This window comes from Spermophilus citellus (assembly GCF_964194105.1).
Source record: "Spermophilus citellus genome assembly, chromosome: 1".
In the NCBI taxonomy this organism is placed as follows: Eukaryota; Metazoa; Chordata; class Mammalia; order Rodentia; family Sciuridae; genus Spermophilus; species Spermophilus citellus.
In genome coordinates, this window is record NC_138182.1 from 75,624,193 (window position 1) to 75,645,988 (window position 21,796).

Below are 21,796 nucleotides of genomic sequence, written 5' to 3' on the forward strand. Positions count from 1 at the left end.
TATTTCAGCTAACAAATTATTATTAAATAAACTATTACAAGTGATAGTAAAGAATTAAACTTACCCAGAGAGGTCTGGTATGTTCTGGAAAATGATCTCTCCTTTATTTGTTTCCCTCAGTACTAGGATTGAATTCAGGGATACTCTACCACTGTGGAGTATATAGTCCCAGCTAAAGAGCTATATTCCCAGCTCTTTTTATTTTTTATTTTGAGACTGTCTCACTAAATTGCTGAGGTTGGCCTAGAACTTGTAATCCTCCTGCCTCAGCCTCTTCAGTTGCTGGGATTACAGGCAGGTGTGGTGGTGCCTGGCTTGGAAAGAGATTTCTAAATCTACTAAACACTGAATCTTTGCTTGCCTGAAGCTTTGGCCACTGAAAAGTCTAAAAATAAAATTTGTTATGGGGCTTATACCATACCATACCAGTTCAAACCTCTGGGAAAATATAGATTAAAGGTGTTAGCTCCACCTTCAGAAATAGCAGTATGTAATTGATTATCAATAGCAGCTCTGAACATCAAAAGTTTGATGAGTTTTTCTAGTTGGCAACACTTGGGTCATACTGCCATACATTGTAACTAGGATAAGTAGTGCCATCCAGGTCTCTACAGGGAAAGGATACCAGCAGCCACTGCATTTAAATCCTTCCCAAGCTCTGCATCATGAATCTGTTCCATTGGTTACCTGTATCCATCCTCTCCCTGTAATAAACCATGGGTATAACTGCTTGTAGTGAGTTCTGTGCCTTCTTCAGCAGATTACTGAACCCAAGGGGATTTAAGGGAACCCCACATTTGCAATAGGTGTCAGAATGAAGACAATTCTTATGGAGAGTTTCAATTTGACTTACTCCTTGCAACAGTTGATTGGAGTAATAAGACACTGGCTAGTAAGAGACTAGCAAGTAAGAAGTGCACAGACAGTTCTAAAAATTTTAGATGCTTCTGAAATGAGATTACCTCCCAAAAAATCCACTGTAAGAGGAAAATGCATTGGATACACCTGACCTCCCAAACATGCTAGCTTTGCCACATGGCATACTATATACAGTGTTAGTTGTTTCACCTTCGGATCACAGGGCTGACTGGGAGCTGCAGATCCTGTCATTGCCCAGCATCATGAGAGGATCGTGCTACTTATTGCTAGTCAGTGTTTTAGTCGCCACCACTGTGTCAAAATACCCAAGATAAATAAACTTAAAGGAGAAAAAGTTAATTTGGCTCAGTTTCAGAAGTTGCAGTCCATGGACTGTTGGTCCTGTTGTTTGGGGCTTGTGGTGACACAGTACATCTTGGCAAAAGCACATGGCAGAGGAGGTCTGTTTACTTTGTGGTGGCCAAGAAGCAAAGACAGAAAGAGGAGGGACTGGGGTCCAAAAAGGCCTTTCGAGGGCACACTCCCAGTGACCTAGCTTCTTCCCATTAAGCCCCATCTCATAAATGTTCCACCATCTCCCCAAAACTGCTCAGGCTGGGGACCAAGTCTTCAATACAAAGACCTTTGGGGGACATTCAAGATCCAAATTATAGCACCTGGGAAAAGATCAAAATTCAAAATATATCTCTCACAGCCATTGCAGTACATTGAGCTCCATGGAGACAGTGCCAGGGCAAGTGAGAGCCGGATGGGCACTGGGCACTGGGCGACTCTGTGCCTCTGTGCCTCGCTGAGGAAAAATAACTAAACATGGGCAAAGGAGATCCTAAGAAGCCGAGAGGCAAAATGTTATCATATGCATTCTTTGTGCAAACTTGCAGGGAGGAGCACAAGAAGAAACACCCAGATGCTTCAGTCAACTTCTCAGCGTTTTCTAAGAAGTGCTCAGAGAGGTGGAAGACAATGTCTGCTAAAGAGAAAGGAAAATTTGAAGACCTGGCAAAGGCAGACAAGGCCTATTATGAAAGAGAAATGAAAATCTACATCCCTCCTAAAGGGGAAACAAAAAAGAAGTTCAAGGATCCTAATGCACCTAAGAGGCCCCCATCGACCTTCTTCTTGTTCTGTTCTGAGTTGCGCCCCCAAATCAAGGGAGAACATCCTGCCTTACCCATTGGTGATGTTGCAAAGGAGAGATGTGGAATAACACTACTGTAGATGGTAAGCAGCCTTATGAAAAGAAAGCTGCTAAGCTGAAGGAAAAATACAAAAAGGATATTGCTGCCTATGGAGCTAAAGGAAAACCTGATGCAGCAAAAAAAAGGGAGTTGTCAAGGTTGAAAAAAGCAAGAAAAAGAAGGAAGAGGAGGAAGATGAAGAGGATCAGGAGGAGGAGGAAGATGAAGATGAATATGAAGAAGAAGATGATGATGAATGAGTTGGTTCTAGCGCAGTTTTTTTTTCTTGTCTATAAAGCATTTAACCCCCCTGTACACAATTCACTCCTTTTAAAGAAAAAAATTGAAATGTAAGGCTGTGTAAGATTTGTTTTGAAACTTTACAGTGTCTTTTTTTGTATGGTTAACACACTATCGAATGTGTCTTTAGATATCCCTGTCCTGGTGGTATTTTCAATAGCCACCAACCTTGCCTGGTACAGTATGGGGGTTGTAAATTGGCATGGAGATTTAAAGCAGGTTCTTGTTGGTGCACATGGGGACGGTAGTTTTTCATCTTCAATTGTCTCTGATGCAGCTTATACTAAATAATTGTTTTTCTATTAACTGAATACCACTCTTTAATTACAAAAAAAGTTGCAGCTGTTTTGTTGACATTCTGAATGCTTCTAAGTAAATACAATTTTTTATTAAAAAATTCAAAGTATAATTTCTATGGGATGTATATAAATTTTACACCATTGTAAAGTTGAAAACCAGGAAATCAAAACATCTTAAGTTGGGGATCATCTGTATAGGAATAAGAGATATTAAGAGTGGATACTCTTTTTTTTTTTTTTTTTTTTTTTGGTACCAGAGATTAAACCCAGGAGCACTTAACCATTGAGCTATGTTTCCAACCCATTTTTATGTTTTATTGAGACAGGGTCTCGTTAAATTGCTGAGGCTGGCTTTGAACTTGAGATCCTCCTGCATCAGCCTCCTGAGTTTCTGGGATTATAGGCATACACCACCGCACTCAGCCAAGAGTGGACACTCTTTATGAGGACTGAGGTAGAGTATCCAAGGAAGGTAACTCACTGACAGGGAGAAGAGTCAAATTTTGTTGTACGGTGCATGGACTGGCAGAGAAATAATTGTGGTGCTACAACAGTAAAACTTTCCAGAAATCCGCTCACAGGACTTAAAAGAAACCCTGTGTTGTACTAGTGGGACTTCTGAAAATCCAGCATCAGAAACTTGTTGAAAATCTACTCTTTAGTGCCTGGGGAAGTTAATGGGGAGGTGTCTCACCAGAGGCATTCCAATACAAAACTCCTTGGAAAGATGGGTTCCCAGGGAAGCTGCTGGCTGCCTGATGCTGCTGGCCAACCCTCTCAGCTGCAGCTGCTGAAGCTTGGTCCTGTACAAGCTACAAGCACTTCGGGGGTGCTGGTAAACAAGTAACTACACCAGGAAACAATACTTTGCTTCCTGCAGTGTTTTCTCTCTTTCTTCCCTTCCCTCCTTCTGACAAAAAAAAAAAAAAAAAAAAAATTAACATTGCATGGCAAAAAGGGAAATATGTAAAGTACCCAGATCACTTTCATACGGTTGGCAAAAGGGGGGAATTTGAAACCAAGAGGCAATAAATTGATACCAGCACAAGTGCTATCAGCCTGAACCATCCTTTATAAAATTTTCTATCAACTTTTTAACTAGTGATTTTAGCATCAATTAATACTAATCTGCCCATGTCATTACCAGGATCCTTTATTTTGATAGAGGTTATCTTCATTTTAATTTTCCTCAAATTAAATTATTCTTATTATACTTTCTTTATATAGACAACATGATTATTTAGATGATCCAACATATATACTAATGTTTGTGTTTACCATTGCTTCCTGAATTCTTACTCTTTGTTCTTGTTAAAAATTCCTAGATATTGAAATACAGTCTGCCCTCCATATCCCTTAGCTCCACATCCCTGGATTCAGCCAACCCAGGTGGAAAATATTCAGGAAAAAAATGGCACCTGGGGGCTGGGGTTGTGACTCAGTGGTAGAGTGCTTGCTTAGGACGTGTGAGGCACTGGGTTCAATCCTCAACACCATATAAAAATAAATAAATAAAATGAAAGTATTGTGTCCATCTACAACTAAAACAAACAAAAAATTTTTAAAAAGATGGCATCTGTACTAAACTTGTACAGACATTTGTTGTGTAATTATTTGCTAAATAACACAGTATAATGACTATGTACATAGTATTTACATTGTATCAAGTATTATAAATCATCTAGAGAAGATTTAAAGTATATGAGAGATATGAAAAATGCAAATACTATGCAACTTTATATAAGGGACTTGAGCATCTGTGGATTTTAATACTGAAGGGGGGTCTTGGAATCATAGATACTGAGGAACAAATGAATCTCATTTCTTTCAGAGAGGATCTTTTCAAGGTAAACTCCTCAGTTCTGTTTGTCATAAAAAGTGTTCATCTGCGTCCTCTCTTGAAAGCATCATTTAACTATGAATAAAATTCAAAATTGACCAGTATTTTCTTTTTGCACATTCAACATACTACTGAATTGTAACCAGATATGTATCATATCTGATACTTTATATCTAATTTAACTTTTTGTATAAACAGACACTTAAATTTTTTCTTTAAAAATTTTGCTCCTTAAAATTTTTTCTCAGGCTAGGGATGAGAGCCCTTGTCTAGAATGTTTGAAGATCTGCACTTGATCCCCAGCACTGAAAAAAAATAATTTGTCTTAGATATTCTGCCATTTGACCATGATTGTCTAGGATAATTTGGTTTTAATTACTCTGTTCAGAACTAAGTGTGATTTTTTTATTCTGTTGATGCATTTCTTTTTTCTTTTCTTTTCTTTTTTTTTAGGTATAGATGGACACAACACAATTCCTTTATTTTTATGTGGTGCTGAGGATCGAACCTGGATCCTGCCCATGCTAGGCAAGCGCTCTACCGCTGAGCCACAATCCCAGCCCGATGCATTTCATTTTTTTAAACTTGGGGAAAAATTTCAAGTATAACCTTTTCATTTTGCCTCACTCTAATTCTAATTTTTCCTTCTGGAACTCTTTTTTTTAATTTGTTTTAATTAATTATACATGACAGTAAAATGCATTTTGACGTAGTATACGTAAATGGAGTACAATTTCTGATTCTTCTGGTTGTACATGATGTAGAATCACAATGGTCATGTAGTCATATATGCATACAGGGTAATAATGTCCAATTCATTCTACTATCTTTCCTGATCCAAAGTACTATCTGCCTAATCCGAAATACCTCTATTCTTCCCTACTTCCCATTGTGAATTAGCATTCGTGTATCAGAGAAAACATTTGGCCTTTGTTTTTGGAATTGGCTTATTTTGCTTAGCATGATATTCTTCAGCTCCATCCATTTACTGGCAAATGCCATAATTTCATTCTTCTTTCTTTTTCTTTATTCATTCATCTGTTGAAAGGCACCTAGTTTGGTTTCATAGTTTAGCTACTGTGAGTTGAGCTACTATAAACATTGATGTGGCTGTGTCACTGTAGTATACTGATTTTAAGTCCTCTGAGTATAAACTGAGGAGTGGGATAACTGGGACAAATGATGATTCCAGTCAAAGTTTTCTGAGTAATCTCCATACTGTTTTCCAGAGGGGTTGCACCCATTTGCATTCCCACCAGCAGTGCATAAATGAACCTTTTCCCCCACATCCTCGCCAACACTTATATTTGCTTATATTCTTGGCAATTGCCATTATGACTGGAGTGAGATGAAATCTTAGAGAGGTTTTGATTTGCATTTCTCTAATTGCTAGAGATGTTGAACATTTTTTCATATATATGTTGATCGATTGTATTTCTTCCTCTGTGAAGTGTCTGTTCAGTTCCTTAGCCCATTTATTGATTGGGTTATTTGTTTTTTTAGTGTTAAATTTATTTATTTTTTTATATTTATTTTTTAGGTATAGATGGACACAACACAATGCCTTTATTTTTATGTGGTGCTGAGGATCGAACCCGGGTTTCGCCCGTGCTAGGCGAGCACTCTACCGCTGAGCCACAATCCCAGCCCAGTGTTAAATTTTTTGAGTTCTTTATATATCTTGGTGATTAATGCTCCATCTGGGGTGCATATGGTAAAGATTTGCTCCCATTCTGTAAGCTTTCTTCATATTATTGGTTGTTTCCTTTGCTGTGAAGAAGCTTTTTAGTTTGAATCCATCCCATTTATTGTTCTTGATTTTACTTCTTGTGCTTTAGGAGTCTTGTTAAGTAAGTCAGTATGTAAGCCAACATGGTGAAAATTTGGTCCTACTTTTTCTTTTATTAGGGGCAGAGTCTCTGTTCTAGTGCCTAAATCTTTTATCCACTTTGAGTTGAATTTCGTGCACGGTGAGAGAGAGGGGTTTCATTTCACCTTATGGAACTCTTCATATATGTATCTTTCTTTTCTTTTTCAGTACTGAAAATTGAATGCAGGGTGCTTTATCACTGAGCTACACTTCCAGCCCTTTCACTAAGTTGCCCAGGCTGGTTTGAACAGACCATCTTGTGCCTCAGCTTCCTGAGTTGCTGGGATTACAGATATGTTCCACCTGCCTGACTAAATAGATATATCTTTAAATGCTCCATCTGTCTTAACCATCTTTAAAATTTTTGAATTTTGGCCTGGATATATAGCTCTGTGGTAGAGTATGTAATTAATATGCATGAGGCCTTATGTTTGATTTCCAGCACTACAATATATATATAAAATTTTAAAAGCATTTCAAGGTTTCTTGTTTTAATAGTTTTTTGTTTTGTTTTGTTTCGTTTTGTCGTTTTGTTTAAGTTATAGATGAACACAGTACCTTTATTTATTTATTTTATGTGGTGCTGAGGATCGAACCCAGTGCCTTCTGCATGCAAGGCAAGCACTGAGTCACAACCCCAGCCTTATATATATAAATTTTTATTGTAATATTTCAATATTATATCATGAAAGCTTTAATCACAAAAGCACAGAGATTAGTGTAATGAATCTCTATACTTACTACCCAGATTCTAAATTGGTAACAATTTTTCTAGTCTTGCTGCATCCATATTTTATGTCTCTCCTTTTATCTCTGACGAATTTTAAAATAAACCTCAGATTTCAGTATCTGAAATAGAAATATATCAGAATGTATTTCTAAAAATTAATAACTTTTTCTTATGTATTATGTTAGTCTCACCCATAACAAATTTTCTAAAAACGCCTTCATATTATGAAATATCCTACTTGTATTCCAATTTCCCCATGCTTTTTTTTTTTTTTTTTTTTTTGCTTTGTTGGCTCTATAAGAGCTCCACAATGAATCTGATCATTGTACATCTAAGTTCTTTTTAAATCCAGTTCCTATTTAATATATATTATATATAGATAAATAGACAGGTTTTTTTGTTGTTGTTGTTCTTGTTTTGTTTTGTTTTGGTACTGGGGATTAAACCCAGAGGCCATTTACCACTGAGTTACATTCCAGCCCTTTTTATTTTTTGAGACAGGATTTTGCTAAGTTGCTGAGGGCCTGGCTAAATTGCTGAGGATGGCCTTAAATTTTCTATCCTCTTGCCTCAGCCTCCAGGTTGCTTGGATTATAGGTATGTGCCAACACGCCCAGTGAAAAGAAGGTTTATTTAGCTCCTGGTTTTGGAAATTCAAAGTCTAAGATTGAGGGTAGACATTGTTCTTACCACTGGTGAGGTTGTTGGGTAGTGGCACATAATGGTGGAGGCACATGAAGGAATAAGCAGTCACATCCCAAACAAGAGCAGAGAGAAAAGAGCAGGCAAGGGCCAGGCTTCTCCTTTTATAACAACCCTCTCACTAAAACTACCTTCTACACAATGACCTAAGGAGCTTCCATTAGGATCCACCTTCCAAAGGTTCTGCCATTCCCAATAGAGTTGCCCTGTGAACCAAGCCTCCAATCAAAATGTGCCTTTGGGGAACACTACCACAGAAACCCAAAACAGTCACCATTGAAATAACTGAGGCAACAATTTCTTACCCTAAAAATTGACAAGAAAAAATTAAGAATTTATATGCCTGTAATTCAAGGTGCTCAGGTGGCTGAGGCAGGAGGATACCAAGTTCAAGGACTAAGCAATCAATATAGACTCAAAAATAAAATATAAAGGGCCAGAGATGTAGCTCAGTGGTAAAGTGCTCACCTAGCATATGTGAGGTAGTGGGTTCAATCCCCATTACTGTTAAAACTAAATCTATCTTGTTATTTTTAATGAACTGTGTTTTAGAGTAACCAAATAACCATCCCCAGCTAATAATATGGGTACTATAAGTGTATATATTTTTCTATTTGTTAATTGTATAATTATCTACATATATTAAAAACTCAATTATTCAGATTTTTGCCTCATCTTGGTTTTTAATCTGCTTAGTCTATCAGTTTATGAGGAGAGTATATTAAAACTTTCAAATAGGTCTGGGGATATAGCTCACTTGGTAGAGTGCTTGCCTTGCACGCACAAGGCCATAGGTTTAATCCCTAGCACAAAAACAAAAACAAACAAACAAAAACTTTCAAATAAAACTGTTTGTTGAACTGGGTATTGTGGTTTATGCCTGTAATCCCAGCAACTCAGGAGGTTGAGGCAGGAAGACTGAAGATTCAAACCAGGCCTTAGCAATTTAGCAAGGACATAAGCAATTTGATGAGACCCTGTCTCAAAAAATTAAAAGGGCTGAGGATGTGGCTCAGAGATTGAGCACTCCTGGGTTTAATTCCTGGTTAAAAAAACAAAAACAAAACAAAACAACAACAACAACAACAACAACAAAAAAAAAACTGTTGGCTGATTTACCTAGTGTTTTTATTCTATTTTTTCTTTTCCTGTATAGTTCTACAATAATGGTGTGTGAGTTTCCTACAGTTGCTAATAAAAACTACAACAAGGGTTGGGGATGTGGCTCAAGTGGTAGCGCGCTCGCCTGGCTTGCGTGCGGCCCGGGTTCGATCCTCAGCACCACATACCAACAAAGATGTTGTGTCCGCCGAGAACTAAAAAATAAATAAATATTTTAAAAAAAATTCTCTCTCTCTCTCTCTCTCTCTCTCTCCTCTCTCACTCTCTCTTTAAAAAAAAAAAAAAAAACTACAACAAACTTGATGGCTTCTGTTTATTCTCTCATAGTTCTGGAAGCCAGAAGTCTGAAATCAAGTTACCAACAGAGCCATGCTCCTTCCACAGGCTCTAGGTAAGAATTATTTCTTGCCTCTTTCAACTTCTGATGGCTTCAGACATTCCTTGACTTGTGGCAGCATCAAAGTCTACTCTGCTTTTGTCTTCACATGGCCTTCTCCTTTGTGTGTTCTCTTATAAGGACACTTATCATTGATTGGTCTTAAGGTCCACCCTAATACAAGATGGCCTCATCTCAAGACACTTAATTATATCTGCAAGGACATTTTTTTTTCCCAAAAAAGATCTCTTTCACAGGTTCTGGGTGATGTTTTTGAGGGGGGTACCCATCAACTCACCATAAGCAGCATCTGCTAGGTACATGTATGTGATGAGAGTTTAATCTTCTTGCTTGGTTGATTGTAATGTGCCTCTCACAGTCCTTTATTTTATATGTACACATTACCATATTTAAGTCTATGAAAATCATGGCATTTGCAGGTAAAATCATGGTATTTGCAGGTAAATGGATAGCATTGGAGAAGATAATGCTAAGTGAAGTCAGCCAATCCCCAAAAAACAAATACCGAATGTTTTCTCTGATATTAGGAGGCTGACTCATAGTATGGTAGGGATGGAGAGGAATAGATGAATTCTAGATAGGGAAGAGGAATGAGAGGGAAAGGGAGGGGGCAGGGGATTAGCAAGGATGGTGGAATGTGATGGACATCAATATACAAAGTACATGTATGAAGACTTGAATTGGGTGTCAACATACTTTATATACAGAGATATGAAAAATTGTGCCCTATATGTGTAATAAGAATTGTAATGCTTTCCACTGCTGTCGTGTATTTTAAAAAATTAAATTTAATTTAAAAAATCTATGTTTATGTTTGTTTATATACATAGATGTTCACATATGTATATAAATATATAATGCCAAGAACAAATGATGTGGAAGCTGTTAATTAGGAGGTGCATTGTTTGCAGGGAATTTAATTTTTATTATCATTATGTTGGAGCAATTTTAAACAATGTCAGTGGTAAAATACTAGTCCCCACGGTCAAATAACTTTAGTTGTTCTAGGTTCTAAACAATTATTGCAGTTATTTTTTTTTTAATTTTTTAATATTTATTTTTTTTTTAGTTTTCGGCGGACACAACATCTTTGTTTGTATGTGGTGCTGAGGATCGAACCCGGGCCGCACACATGCCAGGCGAGCGCGCTACCGCTTGAACCACATCCCCAGCCCCAATTATTGCAGTTATTATTGAGTTTTGTTTTTTTTTTTAATTTAGTTATAGATGGACACAGTACCTTTATTTTTTATGTGGTGCCAAGGATCGAACCCAGTGCCTCACACATACTAGGCAAGTGCTCTACCACTGAACCACAACCCCAGCACCATATTATTGAGTTTTAATAATAAATTTGTTAGAAGTCTTGAACTATTAAATTTGAAAGGCTCAGAGAGATCATCTAGTCCAGCCCCATGGGGTTATAGAACTGGAGACAGAGGCCCATAGAAGGGAAGGTTATACAGCAGATTGGGGCAAAACCAAGACACTTCACTGCCACTACCAGGAAAAAGGACTCCTATAAACATCGGTTATCATTTTACATCTGGCTCCCTAATCAGCAATCACACTCAGGGGGCCACCAAGTGGGAAGAACACTTCTGCCTGAGTCCACTCGTTAGCATGACAACCTGCTTCCACACACTTTGGACCTAATTCAAGGATGTAGGGGCTTACCTTGGGAGAAGCAACAGAGCATCACCTCTTTCTATTGCTTCCTCTCTACCCTGGAGGACTGGGGCTGTCAGTTACCTCTGTGCCCTCTAGGGGTCTTAGCCTAGGGCTGACACTTTGTAATTCAGAGAAACAGTGAATAAAACAATATGTGGTTTGCCAAATAATAATAATAATCTTGTTAACTTCAAATACCATGTTTTACTGCTTATCATTTAATACACATTGTATTTTTCATAGAAATTAATTTGGGAAACTCCCTAGATGGTAATAAAGATTCAAAGGCAGACCACCTGGCTCCAAAGATTGTGTGCTATTGGTCACAGTGTTACTCTGCCTTCACATTAGCTTGAGATTATCAAGAAATTTATAACAAATTGCATGTGTTCTTGTTGCTATTTAACACAGACACAAATGTTTTCCAGTTTCGACTTTCCAACATCCTTTATTATTCTATATTATGAAATAGGAAGTGAGGCTGAGAGAACATAAGAGACTGCGACAGCATGATAATTAACACAAATAGAATGTAAGTGCCAGTCTTCTCTGGAAAGCAAAATGTAGTTCACATACATCCTTTTTTTTTAAATTTAAATTTGTTATGTATGACAGCAGAATACATTACAATTCATATTACACATATAGAGCACAATTTTTCCTATTTCTGGTTGTACACAAAGTAGAGTCACACCAATTGTGTCTTCCTATGTGTACTTAGGATAATGATGTCCATCTCATTCCACAGTTCATATTGTCTCTTTAGTTTGCTCAGGTCAGTTCAGGTACCAGAGTGGAAAATAATTTTATGATATTAAATTTATTTATTTATTTTTGTGGTACTGGGGATGGAACTCTACCACTGAGCTACATCCCCAACTCTTTTTTAAAAAATATTTTTAGTCATAGATGGACATAATAGCTTTATTTTATTTACTTTTAATGTGGTGTTGAAGATCAAACCCAGTGCTTCACACATGCCAGGAAGCACTGGACAACTGAGCCACAACCCTATCCCCCCAATTATTTTGATTTTGAGAAAGGGTCTCACTAAGTTATCCAGGCTGGCCTTGAACTTGCAATCCTCTTGCCTCAGCCTCCCAGTCACTGGTATTACAGATGTGGGCCACCATGCCCAGCTGGTGTGTGCTTTTGTCCCTGTCCTTTCTTAAGCAGTTGTGATAGTCATAAAACCTTCACCAGATGGAGCACCATGATCTTGGAGTTCACAACCTACAGAACCATTAGCTAAATGAACTTCTATAGTTTATAATTCACCATCTGAAACTGTAATATTCTGTTATAGCACTAGAAAAACTAAGGCAACTTCCTGAAAGCACAGCATACTGAGGTGACAGTTGCCATTTCTAAACTTGTCATTATCAGGGAAAACAAATTTTATCAACTTTTAATCTTTGAATAGAGAACTTTAACAAAAATAGGACTTCAGAAAATACATGACTTGTGGCTACTAAGCCTAAGATTTAAAATCTCTGGCAGACTTTATGGAGTTTTTCTCTGTAAATTCATTGTATATCTGGCTTTGTACCTACAAATGCTTAACAGTCATTAAAAATTTGCCCTTTCCTTTAATACACATATTTAGTACATTTTTCCAACCATTAATTGAAGACTTAAAAAAAATGCTGACATTCTCCCGAGAACATCCAAGAAATACAGCATCAAGCAACATACGAAGGCTTAACCTGCACACTTGCTAATAATCCATGAATAAGCATGTATTAAGTGGTTTGTGTATGACTGTCATTGAATAAGCCTGAGTCTTTATCATACCTTGGAGGGCATAATAAGAGGGGAAACAATGTTTCTTTTTTTTTTAAATCCTATTTCCAGACATTACACAGCAACTTGGTATTTCACCAAATTCATTCCAACCTAACGCCGTCAGTCGTAGTCCCACCAAGAACCGCCAGGGCAAGAGTCATCATTTTCATCTTTACATGGAGTCTTGCAAATCCACAACATGGCGTAAGGCGTAGACGAGGAACAACTGGACCCTCGTGGAGGTGGCCCGGGTCTCTCCGCGGGCGGAGAAGCGATGGAGCAGGCGTTTGAGTGCGGCCTCCATCAATCCTTGAGGACTAGGCAATGGTGGAGTTGTGGGAAGGCCAACGCCCAGGTTTCCGCGCCAGCGACACTGAGACACCCCTGGACAGGTTGGTCCTTCTGGCGGGAAGAAGAGCCGCTCGGGGGAGCCCACAGCTCCCTCCATCTTGGCTGATGGAAGTGGGCAGCGGCGTCCGGGTCTCCCCCTGGTCATGATGGCCCATCATGGCCACGCGGACTCGTACTACTCAAGTGGTAGCCGTTCCCTCCGCCGAACCAGAGTCCAGTTGGGGCTGCTCGTGGACAAGTTTCCCAGTCCCATGGGGTTCGGTTCTGAATGGGCCCCAGGTTCCCCCAGCAGTTCCAACAAAATGGAGGACGTCGTCTCCTCTTGCTGCAACCAGGACGGGAAGTGAGGGGACTGTTCCCCACCGGGGCGAGGCGAGGGAGGAGGGGCCTCCTCGATGCTCAGGTACCTACTTAAGCGGCGTTCCCGACCTCCCCCTCATCCTCGCTCTAGTTATCCCGGGCGTCCTCCCTCGCTGGAGCCTTCCAGGGACTGGACAGAGAACGTTGGGGCATCGAGGCCGCATCTCTCCTCGAGCCGAGGCGACGGCCTGGAGCCCGGGCGCGAGGACAAGTGACCCCGCTTCAATTGCTCCCGGCTGTCCCGGCTCTGAGAGTCAGCGGCCCAGTGACGGAGCCAGGCAGCGAATTCCCGGCTCCAGAACACAGCCGGACCAGGTGGGTGGGGGCGGGGCGTGGCGGCAGCGGCTAGGAGAAGGGACGCGGCGGGAGCCGCGGAAGACCATTGGTGGGGGAATGGAACGGCAGAGCAGGAGGTGTGGCCCGCAACTGAGGGACAGTCGTTCGGACCTCCCCACGAGGGGTGTCCTGAAGGAAGGCCAGTGTAACCAATGAGCGTGCCCGAGGCACCCAGGCTTGTCTCCGACCGCAGCCAATGAGCATGCGGAGGGCGGAGCATATGGGGGTTCGTTCGTATTGCGCCTCCGCCTTCTTATTACCAGCGCTAAAGCCGCCACTGGAATCTGTAAGTACGTGTTGCCGAAGGGGGTGGGTCAGGGGAGGGGAGATTTCATTCCGCGGAGCCGTAGCCAGAACCCGCGAGGCTTATCCCCGCTTTGAGGGCCGTGGAGAGTGGGGCTGGCTAGAAGCGACGCAGCCTCCTAAGGAGGAGGCGGAGAAGGGTGAGGGCAGTCTCCTGAGCGTCCCACCGTTTCGGGCTTGATACCCTTTGGTGCGGCCTCCGTAGCCGCTACCGCGTAGGGGCCTCAGCGGCTCTTTGGGGCGGCGCTCCTGTCACAGGCACCTTAGATGCGGCCCGAGGGCTGCGTGAGTGCGGTGGCGGCCGAGCGAGCCGAGTGAGGCAGTAGCCAGGGGTGGGCTGGGAGGTCTCGGGGTATTTTTCCTTATTTTCTGCGGGGGAACCCCGGCCGGCTTTGCTGCTCTCGAGTCTGCCCTCCTAACCTGTCGTTGGAGCCTACGTCCCCCAGGTTTTTCGGGACTAGGATTGTTGCTTTTGTCCCACCGGTTCCCCTTCTTAGCTCTTATCTTGCCCGGCGCTGCGAGGCTTCTTGGGCGAGTTCCTAATGGCGGACCTGGAGCCAGTCGCCAACTGCCCGCAGACAAACCTCGGGTCCAGGGCCACTACTTGCCGCAAATGCTGCTCAACGGTGACGTGAGCTTCCCTCTGCGTATTGGTTCTCGAGTGTCAGGGATGAAGTTGGGTGAGCAAATTTTGGAGGGAATACGAATCCCTTGCTGGCGCTGAATCAACGTTTGCCCTGCCCCCTCTCTTCCTAGGAGCTAACCTGGTGCCCTTAGCTCAGCTCACCCAACCCCACCCCGAATTCTGTAATTTGACGAAACAGGTTTAGCTTTGTCTCTATGTTGTGGTTTTGGTTTTCTTTGAGTTTTTCAACAACGTGCGGGGCTGGCAGAACCGCGCAGTAACTTCATGACCTATCCCTTTACATCCTCTTGTGTTGAGGAGTTGGTGGCACCACACAGTTTGGTTGTAAATCATTTTTTATCTCCTCTACTCTAGGACCCGGAATCACCTTCAGGGCAATTTGGTGAAGCTTTGGCAGAAATTAATACAGAAATTATCTCTATTGAGTCATTTTATCCCATTTTCTTGTTTAATATATTTAGTGAAATAGTAGGTTGTTCTTCCTGTGAGATTACCTCTCTGTTATCTTGAAGGCAAAGAGTAATTATTTTGAGTGGCCTCTGTCCCCAGAGCCAAGCAAGGATAATCTCCGGGAAAGCACTGGAATGACTGCTGGCATTTACACAACTGCTACTCTCTCAGGGGGTTCCAAAATAGGACTGTTTGTTCCATTTTATAGAATGCATTTAACATTTTTGTCTTCCTTTCCAGTGGATAGATTTTTTTCTTTCTGGGTTTTTAAATAATTAAAAATAAAACATTTAAAGAAAACACTTGCTTGTATTATATTTGAGGAAGATTGATTTATATCTATATCTATGTATATTTTTGTTGTTGTTGTTGTTTTTGGTACCTGGGATTGAACCCATGGGTGCTTAACCACTGAGCCTTTTTTTGTATTTTTTTTTTTTTCCCGTTTAGTGACAGGGTCTCCCTGAGTTGCCTTGGGCCTTGCTAGGTTGCTGAGGCTGACTCTGTACTTGCAACCCTCCTGCCTTGGCCTCCCAAGCTGCTGGGATTACAGACCTGTGCCACCACATCCAGATGATTTATATACCTTGACAGTACTCCAGCTGCATCACATCAGGAAATTCATAATCTAGTTGTAGCATTTACTACTGAATTAGCAGTGATTGCCTTGTCCCTTCATTATGGTTAATGGGCTTTTTCTTTGTTACCAGAAAGTAATGTGTGTTCCTTGTGATACAATGCAGATGCTCCATTCTCCATCATCTATTCAGTTAATGATTTTAACACCAATGATGATTAAAAAAAAAAAAACTCCTATTTTTATCATGTGGGATTCTGTTGTGTCTTAGGTCTGCTGCATTTTATCCTTTCAACACTGATCATTTTTCTATTGTTCAGCACAAAGAACTTTGTGATTCACTTATGTTCCATGCTTTCGTAGTAGTATTACAGCCTTCTCTTTGCTGGAGTTGCTCCCTGCAAACTAAAATTGTTTTGTTTTGTTTTGTTACTGGAGTCTTAACCCAAGGGTGCTTTACCACTGAGTTACATCTCCCGCCCTTTTTGTCTTTTTTTGTATTTTGAGACAGTATCTCATTGAGTTGGTTAAGGCCCTCTCAGTGGGTTGGTTTGGGCCTTGCTAAATTGTTGAGGTTGTCCTTGAACTTGGCCTCCTTTCTCAGGCTCCCAACTCCTGGGCCTGGCTGCAAAGTTAAACATATTGCAGTTGTTTTATTCTTCTTTCTTTTTTCTTTCTGTTTTTTTTTTCTTTCATGAAAATTGAGGCGAAGGCCTTCCTTACACGTGCTGATAGCTGACCTATATTCACAGCCCTACGTTTAACTTCTTACACAGTACTTCTAAACCACACCTCTTTAAGGACACAATGTCAGGATAGCTTTTAGGAACAGAAATTACTTCAAGTGGATAATTTTCACAGGATTCTTAGAGTGGTAACATTGGAGATTCCATAGAAGTTTGGTGAGATGATGAGATGTGGGGTGTGGTTCTAGAGCTATGATGGATCTTGTAGGAAAAGGAAATTAATGAGAACTAAAAAGAAAAAGATTGGCCAGGTAATATGTCACTGACTCAGTTATTAGCACTTAGGCTATTTTTCTCAGAAGTCATCAGGTATTTACACCATGCTGTTGTGCAGAGAATTTGCTTTTTGTGCCAGCCAGAGTAAGGTTCAAATCTCTGCTCTCTTACATTGGCAAGTCAGTTATTCTGTGAGCCTTTATTATGTACATTTTACAAATGAATAAAGTATCTTCCCAAGATTGTTATGAAGATTGTAAAATTCTTGGGCCATAAATTATGGGACACATACGTAAACACACATGTATTTAGTTAATGGTAATTAATGATAGCTTTTTATTTTTCCTTCTGGTAATTGAACCCTAACCCTAACCCTAACCAAGCATGCTATCACCTACCTACATCCCCAGCCCTCTTTATTTTTTTAAATTTTGAGGCAGGATCTTGCTTAGTTGCCCAGGCTATCCTTGAACCTTCCTGCCTTAGCCTGAGTAGTTGGGATTATAAGCATGTGCCACCAAGCCCAGCCTACGATTCTATATGTGTGCATGCACATGGGCAGGCGCTAAGCATGTGCTGGACCCCTGAGCTACTGCCTAACCTTGTAAGTATATAGAATTTGTGTCCTCTTTTTTTCCTGAGATTTCCTCAGTTATATCTTTCAATCCTTTTATTGAGTTTATTCTGTTACTAAGTGTTTAATTCCTGGCATTTTTAAAAATTAGAAATGTAAAATTTTTAATGATGTTTGCTCATCCCTTATCCATCTAGAGTACTAATGATAGTTATGTGGTTTTTCATTTTCTTTTTTCTGCACTGTCATGTTTGTTTTTCCTCCTTATCTTATTTCACATTAGAGGCTTTCCCCAATACTTTTAATTCTTTTTTGTTTCATTTCTGTGTTTATTTTTTGTTGTAGTTGTTCTTTTTAGTAATACATGACGATAGAATGTATTTTGACATATATACATGGAGTATTTTTTTTTTTTTAAGAGAGGAGAGAGAGAGAGAGAGAGAGAGAATTTTTCAATATTTATTTCTTAGTTTTCAGTGGACACAACATCTTTGTTTGTATGTGGTGCTGAGGATCAAACCCGGGCCACCGCTTGAGCCACATCCCCAGGCCCCCATGATAGTCTTTATTGGCAGTTGCCACAATTTCATTCTTCTTTATGGCTGAAATACTTATTTTTTTAAAATATATTTTTAGATGTTGATGGACCTTTATTTTCTTCATTTATTTATATGTGATGCTCAGAATTGAACCCAGTGCCTCACATGCAAGGCAAACATTCTCTACCACCGAGCCCCAGGCCAAATACTTCTAATTCTTGGCTAGCCTACTTATAATTAAGAATTGTTGGAGCTGGGGTTGTGGCTCAGAGGTAGAGTGCTTACCCAGTGTGTATGGGGCGCTGGGTTTGATCCTTAGTTACCACATAATAATAAAATAAAGATATTGTGTCTATGTATAACTTAAAAAAAATGTGAACTACAACCCAGACATGGTGGTTCATTTGTGTAATCCCAGCAATTTGAGAAACTGAGGCAGGAGGATCACAAGTTCAAAGCCATCCTCAGCAATTCAGTTAGGCACTAAGCAACTTAGCAAGACCGGTCTCAAAAGTAGTGGTGGGACTGCGGGGGTGCCGGGGTTGTGGCTCAATGGTAGAGTGCTTGCCTATGCAGCATGCATGAGGCACTGGGTTCGTTCCTTGGCACTACATTGAAAATAAATTTAAAGATGTTGTATTCATCTACAACTTACAAATTTTTTTTTAATTAAAAAAAAAGCGGGGGGGGGGGCGATGGGGCTCCGTGGTTAAGTGCTCCTGGGTTCAATCCCCAATACCAAGAAAAAAAAATTTGTGGACTACAAAGCCAATTGGAAGAGTGAGAGGTGAGGGTGTTGAGGCCGCCACCCCTTCTCCTCCATGTCCCCTCCTTCCCTCGTGGTGGCCCACCCCATCTCCACCTCCCTCAGCAGCCCCAGCATCTCGCTCCCGTCTGGGTGCCCGGTTCAGCGGCCAAGGGATCCATGCTGCCCACCACGTCTCCTCCGGCGGGGGCCTGGTCAACAGGTGGCAGAGCAAGGAGCAAACCACTCCGAGGAGGCAAGATAGAGGGTCCGGGCTCCACCCGCTCAGCTGATTGGTTCCTCTGCAGTGACAGCTCATTGGGCTGTTTCTGCGCCCTTTCAGACCTTGGAGCTGCTCATTGGGGGACTCTTTTGGCTCCGCCCATGTGACCCAGCCAATCTGCCTCAAGAGCAGGGAAAATTTAAAAAGGACCTAAGAGTGCCGGTTGAGTGCTGAGTGCCAAGGTGGCGGTTGGGCTCTCCTGGAATTCCTGGAGAGCTGGGTGGTGCCTCATGCATGCTAAAAATAAAGTTCGTTCCTGCTTGACAAGTGGCTCCTGAATTGTGCCCAGCCAGACTGCAAGCATGAGGGCAGGACTTTAAATTTAGAGCTTTGGTGTAGGATAAAATTTTTGCCAGTTGATAGGGAACTACGTAGGTCATATTTAGATCTTTGCTTTTTACTGTTCTTAAATCCACAGGGAAGAGTCTGAGAAAGAAGTCTTCCAGAGAAGAGCCTACTTCCTAGAATATAGAAGTCTGGATGTGAGTTCTTTGAGAATCATATGGGAGAGGGAGTATTTCATATGCATTTGTTGTGTTTGGTGCACCTTAAATATCTTACGTTCTATTCTCACCAAAGAATTGAATTTGAGAACTTTTGCTAAGAGGGAAAGGGTTGTCACTTTCAACATAATGAGAGGGAAGTGTCTAGGACTATCTCCCAGCTTTTTTATTTTAGCCTTTTACTCACACTTTTCCAGGGAAATCTGATACAACAAGTTTCTAAGACATTTTTAAGATTTTTAAAAATTTATATGTGGTGCTGAGAATCGAACCCAGTGTCTCACACATGCTAGGCAAGTGTTCTACCACTAAGCCACAATCCTAGCCCATCTGACCTTTGATAACTGTAGTATAAATCAGGATGATCTCAGCTTTTTTCCATCATATATTTAAGAGTTTGTGTCAGACCAGCTTAATTAACCACTTATTCCTTTTCTCTTTAGGTTGTAAGATTTCATTGCTTTGGTTTCTTGTTCTTTATTTCCTTGTGGGTAGGATCTTTACTGTTTGGGGGGTTTTGGAAGACAGTGAAGTTAGTTGTATTATCATCCCACCATCTTAATCCGTATCAGGCTATTGATTTCTAGATAGTAATTTTATACCTAGGCACTTTAATAATTCTCTTGCTCTTTGTAGTGGTGTTTCATTTGATTCTTCTTTCTCATACCTTGTTGCATTTGTTAGTAACCTTCAGAATCATGGTACTTTATTACTGATTTTATGGGTTTTTTTTGTTTGTTTGTTTTTTGTTTTTTTAATAAAAACATAATGTCTGTGGGTTTTGTTTTGTTTTTGGTGGTGCTGGGGTTTGAACCCAGAGCCTTGTGCATGCTAGGCAAACACTCTACCAACTGAGCTATATCCTCAGCTCTGATTTTAAATGAGAATGATTATGGCATAAATACTCACTTATATGAAGCTGGCTTTGGAGTTGAACTTTTTTATATTGATAAAATGTGTTAGGAAATGATGAGTCTACAGAGATGCTGAAGAAGAACATGTTGTAAATGTGGTACTGAACCTTTAGCATGCTAAGCATGCACTCTACTGCTGAGTTACCTGCACTGACCCCAGTCTGATTTAAAACTAGGTGTAATACTAACCACCAATTTTTAGTTTTTCAGAGCTGTATGACTGTAGCAAGCTGAAGATAAAAAGAATGCTCTTTCTAATGGGCAAATATATAGAGACACAAAGTAGATTAAGTGATTGGGGCTGGGAGAAAGAGGACAATGGTTATAGAGTTTCTTTCTTGTGTGATGAATTCTCTAAAATTGATTGCTGTGATGGTTGCACAATTCTGTGAACATAAAAAACAAACAAACATTATATACTATAAGTGAGTGAATTTTAAGATGTGTGGATGATATCTTAGCAAAGTAAATTAAAAAGAATGCCCTTTCTAGTTTTTTGTTCTGTGAGAAGAGGAAAATAGGGCCTAACAACCAAAATAGGATACCGTGAAGTTGATACAGCCCTTTTCCAGAAGGATAAGTTTATTCAAATATGAAAGGTCAGACAGAATTGATGTATTTACCACCTTTTTAAGTTTATATAGTTAATATAATTATAATCTCTTTCCTTGAAAATTAACCTCCCAATAAGCTTAATGGATGAATATTAACTGTGATTTCAGTTTTTGTTTGTTTTACAGACTTTTAAAAAAAATAATTCTTAGATGGACACAATACCTTTAGTTTATTTATTTGTTTTTATGTGGTTCTGAGGATCGAACCCAGTGCTTCATGCATGCAAGGCAAACGCTCTACCACTAAGCTAGAACCCCAACCCCTCTTTTACAAACTTTTAAACTGATTATTTATATTTGTTTATTTGTTCGTCTCTTCTCTTTCTCTCTCTCTCTCTCTCTCTCTCTCTCTCTCTCTCTCTTTTTTTTTTTTTTTTTTTTTTGGTACTGCTGGGCATCAAACCCAGGACCTGACATAGGCACTTTACCATTGACCTATACTCCTAGCAGTTACTTCTTTGCTTTATCTTATTTATTTTGGGATATTAGGGATTGAACCCAGCAGCACTTAACCACTGAGCCACCTCCCCAGCCCATTTTTCTATTTTTTATTTTAAGAAGGATCTCGATAAATTGCTGAGACTGGCTTTGAACTTGGAATCCTCCTGCCTCAGCCTCCCAAGCTGCTGGGATTATAGGCTTGCACTGTGGCACTCTCCCCAACTGCTTTATTTTAATTTTGATTTTATTATTGTAATGAATTGGCTCATCTTGTGTGTGCACAAGCAGAATGCAAGTTTATGTTTGAGAGTGCTAGTGCTTATATACCTGGGGTGGGGTTGGTGCTGGGGATTGAACCCTGGGCCTCAAGCATGTAGGTAAGTGTTCTGTGTTTTGAGTTAAACTCCCAACCAAGGGGCTGGCAT

At 40.3% G+C, this 21,796-nt stretch overlaps 1 protein-coding gene and 1 pseudogene across 10 annotated transcripts in view; both read left to right on the forward strand.

Moving 5' to 3' along the window:
- The first annotated feature begins 1,689 nt into the window (after window positions 1-1,689).
- On the forward strand, window positions 1,690-2,317 carry LOC308657117 (high mobility group protein B1-like; annotated as a pseudogene). Its single transcript has one exon. The product of its transcript is annotated as a high mobility group protein B1-like (transcript).
- A 9,105-nt stretch (window positions 2,318-11,422) lies between these two features.
- Window positions 11,423-21,796, forward strand: part of LOC308656504 (zinc finger MYM-type protein 5-like) — a 42,450-nt gene continuing 32,076 nt past the window's right edge. Inside the window, exons 1-3 of one of the 9 annotated variants that reach the window (XM_081307678.1) lie at window positions 14,125-14,803; window positions 15,124-15,192; window positions 19,318-19,381. In XM_081307678.1, coding sequence (XP_081163804.1) covers window positions 19,380-19,381 — 2 coding nt within the window. In that variant the 5' untranslated portion in view covers window positions 14,125-14,803; window positions 15,124-15,192; window positions 19,318-19,379. The other 8 variants (XM_081307679.1, XM_081307680.1, XM_081307675.1 and 5 more) reach the window with 8 other exon arrangements.